The sequence below is a fragment of the Pseudorasbora parva genome, chromosome 20 (genome assembly GCF_024679245.1).
Source record: "Pseudorasbora parva isolate DD20220531a chromosome 20, ASM2467924v1, whole genome shotgun sequence".
In the NCBI taxonomy this organism is placed as follows: domain Eukaryota; kingdom Metazoa; phylum Chordata; class Actinopteri; order Cypriniformes; family Gobionidae; genus Pseudorasbora; species Pseudorasbora parva.
This window is the reverse complement of record NC_090191.1, coordinates 32424431-32431408: the sequence shown is the minus strand read 5'-3', so window position 1 is coordinate 32431408 and position 6978 is coordinate 32424431. Positions and strand designations below refer to the sequence as shown.

The following is a 6978-nucleotide window of genomic DNA, read 5'->3' as shown; positions in this document are numbered from 1 at the left end:
GTGCATTTGCTCTTAAAGTGACAGCTGCCTAATATTTCTGCTGCTGTCTGTGTTTTTAATTTATTTTAGGGCCGTAACCACCATAGGCATTGAGGGGGCAAATTTTCCCCAATAATTGGAAATGGCCAAATCTTTGATTTATTTTAAATGATGTTATCCATAACCGAATGTAACGAGACAAGAAACACATTTTTATTAAACAATTTTGAGATAGCATTGCATATTTTTTAAATACAATATTATTTAAACATTACTTAAAAATATCCGCTATAGTTAGACCTAGAACTTTTTTTAACGTTCATATTTCTTCTTTATTCCTTTAAATCCTATTATTATTATTTTTTTAATTAAATAAAAAGACCCCATCCCTTGATATTAATCAAACAACAAAGGGGGAATATAACTCACTCTTGAATGAAAAACTTTAGTAACTTTAATGAAGATTAATTAATAAGGATGTGTTTTACATTTGCCTACTTTATTAAATTGCTGCACCTGAAAACTACTCAGACCTAGCTGAAAAACCTAAAAAAGCACTGTTTATTTAATTTGTATCTTTGTTATATTGTATTTTTTGTGTGATTTTGCCTGTAATGTGATCAGTTGTTTTTATTTTTATATACTGTTTACTTTTCTTTGATAATGTTTTAAATTCATATTAGTTAGCCTTTGGGTTACTCATTTTAGCTGTGACATCTAATTTCCCTGGTATCAAAAATGTTGATGTCATAACTGCCTCTTTTTGTAGGCTACTGCCCGTGTCATGGCCATTGGCAGGTGTGGCAAAAAGGTACTTTTAAGCACTGGACACAGGCTACAGGCTATTATTTAATGCGGTTTTTGTATTGTTATGTCGACGAAACACTGCAAAAAAAAAAAAAAAAACATATTTCAAAGAAATTTCAGTCGTCATAAAACTCCAGAGAACATTAGCCTCGGAAAAGAAATGTATAATCTAGGAGCTTTATACAGAGGATGCCACTGAAACACGGCAAGTCTATCCCAGGTATCCCTCACAGCCTCGCTTTCACTTCATAGTTCATACCATAGGTTCATACCCGTCATGGCGCTGTTCTGAATAAGGTCTATGTATAATGACTAAGAGGGTGTAATCCTGCCACCTATCAGTGATACAGTGTCACTGCATCTGTGCTGTCACACTATGGCTGAACAGGAAGCGCCCGCACCCCTGAAATCTCTGAACTCGTATGATCCTACATTTATCTCCTTTATTAATAAATCCAGCCGGAATGCCGAAGCATGGTGGCTAAACTTCTTGGGGAAACCGGTGTCTTACGGCTGCATACAACCGGGGAAAACACTTGAGATGAAGACGTATCTGAGTAAGTACCGTACAACTAGCAAAACATCCGATTTGTCACTCCACTTTGTACTAAACTAAAGCAAGTATTTTTACAGCTCATCCGTGGATCTTCAGAGCACCTGACGGAGCTAAACTGCTGGCTAACCTCAGTGAAGTTTACTTTCCAACTCAAGTGGAGTATGAGGAGTACGGATACCCGCGGTACCAGCCCGTGTATGTGACTACACCAGGTGCGAGCCCATCCGATGCTCCATATGCACTTATATGCGCAGTAGGCTAGTTTCATTTCAATTGGGTATTTATTCTGTTTTTGACAGTGTATTCATTACAAGAATGTTGTGCGCGGTTGATCCGGAGTATGGTGAGAAAAGAAGACATCTGCAAGCTGGAAATCCCCAACGACTTGAGGAAGGACATCAGTCATGAACCCGACCTGCTGAGAGACATTACGATTTTATCTGCCAAGAGATCAATAAAAGGTTCAGACTGACCTATTTCCCTCTTCCAGGTCAAACTTCTGATGTTCAAAATGTGAAAGTATGCGGAAGCTCATACTTTTAATGTCTTTGAACATGTGGACAAAAAGTTATTCCGTGTTGTTATTTTATGCAACGACTGTTCATCAGCACTTTCATTTATATTTGCAATAAATAGGTCGATTTGCACGTATGTCTACTCTGGAATACAGTGAACAAAGTAATATGGAATGATTGGAATAATAGTCCCAGTGCTTTTGGAATGGATCATCACTCCTGGAATGCCACTCAACCAACTTGTATATGAAGACAACACATACATTACAGGGTAAAATAGTTTAATCGTTTTTTAAATTTTTACATCAAATATTAAATTATATAACAGCTCAGTTTTTATGTGACCACTTTGCCATAAATCATAAATATTTATCTTTATTACGATACATATATTTTTTACTATAGTGAATATTGCACTTTGGGGACAGGCATACCTGAATATTGTTTCACAATTATTTTAAACCATATATTTATCGAAGCTTTTGAAACTGACTTCATGCTACTTTAAAATAATTTAATGAACATTATATTATTATATTACACCAATGAATGCTGCAAATAAAAATGTATTTTATTATATTTCAAGATATATGTGTTGTGATTTCTTTGCATCTTTTATAATTTTCATGTCATTCCGGCCTTTTTTAGTAAGTGTCTAGTTATTTTAAATCATAAACATTCCATATACACAACCAAACTAAACAAAATATTGCAGGCTTCATGTAAAATCTGTTCCCAAACCATTAAAGGGAGAGTTCACCTAAAAATTCCATCATTTACTTACTCTCAGGTTGTTCCAAATATACTTGTTTCTGATCCTGAACATAAAAGATTACATTTTGAAGAATGTCAGTAACCAGACAGTTGATGGGCTTTATTGACCTTCATAGCAGGAAAAAAAATGCCAAGAAAGTTAAAGACTACCGTCAACTATCTGCTTCCCAACAAATTATCTTTTGTGTTCAATAAAAGACATGTTTGGAACAACACGTGGGCGAGTAAATTACTGAATTTTAATATTACACTTATTACAACACCTAAATAAATATGAAAAATCATCAAGGATTACAGGTCACACTACAGTCAACAACAGAGAGGAAGCCAATAAACAACACAAGTTAACAGATCAAGTTAAGTACAATCATGTTTGTACAATCACATTTGGTCATTAAATTAAAGTGTGTTAAAAGTGTGCAGCTGGACTGAAAACAAGCGGAAATTACTATACACTAGGAGTGTCATAAGGATCGTCATCTCAACTAATACCAAGCAAAAATCAGAGGAGTTTGCAATTAATGCCCAAATAGATGAATAGCACACACACTCCGATAAATCTGAACATTGCAAACATTTTTTTCTTAAATATATTATCTGATCCAAAATGTTTATTTTTTTTGCAGGGATCTGAACTTAATTTTGGATACTAATTAATAACATTATTTGATTGGTTCAAACAGTTCCAAAATATAAATTAAAGTAAATCAAAGAATTAAAGATTTTAGTACCACTACCCAGCACAGCACCCAGTATTCACCTCTGAAATCGAACAAAGAGCATCAGAACATTCAGTGTTTCTTCATGGAGTCAAGAATGCGCAGGATGTACAGGAACAGGTTGACTATGTCCAGGTACAGATTGATGGATGCCAGGACGTGTTCCTCGGGGGACAGCTTATGCATCAGCAAGTGGGTATCGAAAATAATGAACCCGCAGAACAACAGCGCTCCAGCTCCGGCGAAGACCAACTCCATTGTGTCATTGTAGAAGAAAAGCTGAAGAACAGAGTTGAGAAAAATCACACTATAATCATGGCAGGAAAGCATTAAATGCAAACCAAACTTCATCAATATAATAATGTTGATTACAAATGAGAAAAAAACGAAATAATATTAGGAATAACAAAATACACAGTCAAACCAAAAATAATTCAGATACAATTTCATTTATTTAAGTGAGGATAGCATAATAAAGCAAACGGTGACATTATTAAAAGGGGGATTCTGAAATCCACTGCCGCTTTAATTCAATTCATAATCAAAGCCTTAAAAATTTATCTTTGTATATTATTATAATGATCCTTTCCATTTAGGATTTTACTTAATGGAACCACTGATTGTTTGTTTAGAAGCACATCTGATTAACTTAAATTATCATTTAAAATAAGGAAAGGCCTCAGACTCACCCTCATAAAGCTTGCAATGATCAAGATCCACAGGCCAGCAAACAGACTAAAGATAAAAAATATGCATTATTTATACCAAAAAACATGAAGGACAGAGCATAAACTGTTGCATTAAACAATAATATGAATAAAAAACAAAAGAAACGCAAAAGACATTCATTTATCCTCCCATGCTGAAGAGTGGACCATGAATCACATCATATAACAGAGTTATGACTCATGGAGCCCATTTATTTTTGTTACATTTCATTTTAATGACTGAAAAGAAGAATGTACTCCTGAGACAATTCCTGCCGTAAAGAAAGAACATCATTCCACACGGATTCTGGCGTAAATGGCTTAAAACAATAATTCTAGCGCACAGTTACCATGATGCATGTGACAGATCTGGGCCTTGAGAGGACGAGAAAGAGAATTACCTGGCTCCAAGCTTGCTGAAGTCTCTTTTAGACTGGAAAGTGTAGGCAGTGAGACCCAGGAACACGGCAGACGTGAGCACAAAAGCCTGAAGCACTATGGTGTACTCGTAAAAAGACACTGAAAGCAGAAATATATGGTGTCAGATGATCCATCATGGAGGTATCCATTAATATTATAGAACTTGAAGCTTATCAATTAGAAAAATGCATAAACTTACCAGCAGTGGCTACAGACAGAGACTCCAGCAAAGTCTGCATAAACATGTACAGCCATTATATTATAATACTTCAAAAAGTGTCAAATTTAACAATCTGCGCATGCACACACACCACTTTATTAGGTAAACCTTTTTTTTGCCTTCAGAACCTCCTTAATTCATCATGGCATAGATTCAACAAGGTGCTGAAAACATTCCTCAAAGATTTAGTAGTTTCTGCAGATTTGTCGGCTACACATCCATGATCCTTATCTCCCATTCCACCACACCCCAAAGGTGCTCTACTACATTGAGATCTGGTGACTGTGGAGGCATTTGAGTTTAGTGAACTCATGTCATGTTCAAGAAACCAGTTTGAGATGATTTGACATGGAAGTAGCCATCAGATGTGAACTCTGTGGTCATAAAGGGATGGAGATGATCAGCAACAATACTCAGGTACCAAGATGCCAACCGTTGATGCAAGAATCCATGCTTTCATGTTGTAGATGCCCTCCCATATGAATGTTGCAGCAGCAATTGAGTGTCATCAGACCTGGCAACATTTTTACAATAATCTTTCGATCAATTTTGGTGAGCCCTTGTAAATTGTAGCCTCAGTTTCCTGTTCTTAGCAAACAAGTGTAGCATCCGATATGGTATTTTGCTGCTGTAGCCCATCTGCTTCAAAATTCAATGTGTTCAGAGATGTTCTTCTACAGACCTTGGTTGTAAGTAACAAGTGGTTATTTGAGCTGTAGCTTGCCACTTTCCTCTGACATCAACAAAGCATTTGTGCCCATAGAACTGTTGCTCACTGGATACTTTTATCTTTATTGGACCATTCTCTGTAAACCCTAGAGATGGTTGCATGTGAAAATCCCTGTACATCAGTAGTTTCTGAAATACCAAGACCATCACGTCTGGCACCAACCACCACACCATGCTCAAAGTCCCATAAATCACCTTTCTTTCCCATTCTGATGCTCAGTTTAAACTTCAGCAGACCATCTCGACAATGTCTACATGCCTAAATTTATTGAGTTGCTGTCATGTGATTAGCTACTTAGATATTTGCATTGATGAGCGGCTGAACAGGTGTACCTAATAAAGTGGCCGGTGAGCATGCATGCATGTACTTTTATATAATTTTTCATACTTAAAATCTTGTTTTGATCCTTTTTATGGTAAATACTCACAAATCCAAACAGCAAATAAAGATTGATGGGGTGCTGGTGACGGTACACAGCCAATACAAGGAGCAGGATAAGGGACCCAATAGCAGATATCAGTACCAGCGCGGGGCTGAAAAATGAAGTGGATCACATTAATATACTTGCACAGCTGCTATCAGCCACAATGATGTGGTGAATCCACAGAGAGGATGTGGTCTTACCTTTCATGCACAAAGCTTTTAATGGGGTCGCAGAGCATGAAAAGGGCAGATACAGCAGTGGTGATGATAATCTGCAGCGAAAGGATGGTGTAGACCTTGCGGAGGAAATCTGAAGAGAAATTTAGACTTGAGCGTCAACTCCTCTACCATTACACATACATAGTAAATAAATAATTTTAAGGTCACACATATTAGGTGTCTTTAACTACCATGTACTTACAAAAAAACCTCTTAGGTACAATTTACTTATATATGCTGTATTGCAAAACACTTTTAATGTGTAAAAATATGGGTACGGTTAGAGACAGGTTTCTTGGAATGGAGTAACGTTATAGCTGGTTTGGCCCAGTTTTAAAAGCTTGACAGGGTTTATCTTACTCAATTAGTGTCTATCGTTCATACAAACGTTAAACATCGATAAGCGGGTTTGACAACTACAGGCAACATTTTTAAGAAACTGTAACATTTCTAATAAAGCTAATAATGACATTGTGAAATCAATAAGGAATTCAGTGACTCATTACAGCTGATTTATATCATGTGCGCCATTTGTCTCCTGCGTGCCTTTGCGATGAAACCAAGTAAAATAAATCATTTCAATTAAATAGGGATCCCGCTCCAACTGTTTTACATGTTAATCCTTTAACAGACCGTTGTATTGACTGTATTGTTGATTACGTTGACACCTAAATTAAATGTAAACAGCGACTTACCCATCCGGATGTGCACGCTCGCTGTCGCGACGTTCGTGCCATAATTAAAATCATCCTCAATTGATGATCGCGGATACTTCTCCTCATTCATGTTTGATCGAGTTTAACGAGTATCATTTACTGAAAAAAAATAAGCGACAGTACGACGATCTCTTCCGTTGTTTGCCTTTCTTCTTCTGTCAGTGTTTTTATGGTGTAAACATTCCATAGCTCA

The 6978-nt window shown here is 36.5% G+C and overlaps 2 protein-coding genes across 2 annotated transcripts; one reads left to right on the top strand and one right to left on the bottom strand.

Annotated features, from left to right (window-relative positions):
* Positions 1 to 1119: 1119 nt before the first annotated feature.
* vhll (von Hippel-Lindau tumor suppressor like) lies at positions 1120 to 2442 on the top strand. Its single transcript, XM_067426894.1, has 3 exons — positions 1120 to 1343; positions 1420 to 1554; positions 1642 to 2442. Exons 1-3 carry the CDS (start codon positions 1163 to 1165, stop codon positions 1812 to 1814), a joined length of 489 nt encoding a protein of 162 aa, XP_067282995.1. The 5' UTR covers positions 1120 to 1162; the 3' UTR covers positions 1815 to 2442.
* Positions 2406 to 6962, bottom strand: tmbim4 (transmembrane BAX inhibitor motif containing 4). The gene is made up of 7 exons (XM_067426893.1): positions 6765 to 6962; positions 6052 to 6160; positions 5855 to 5960; positions 4677 to 4710; positions 4459 to 4576; positions 4040 to 4085; positions 2406 to 3629 (listed from the first exon to the last, which is right to left on the bottom strand). The coding sequence occupies exons 1-7, from the start codon at positions 6853 to 6855 to the stop codon at positions 3423 to 3425; spliced, it is 711 nt and encodes a 236-aa protein (XP_067282994.1). The 5' UTR covers positions 6856 to 6962; the 3' UTR covers positions 2406 to 3422.
* Positions 6963 to 6978: the final 16 nt, after the last annotated feature.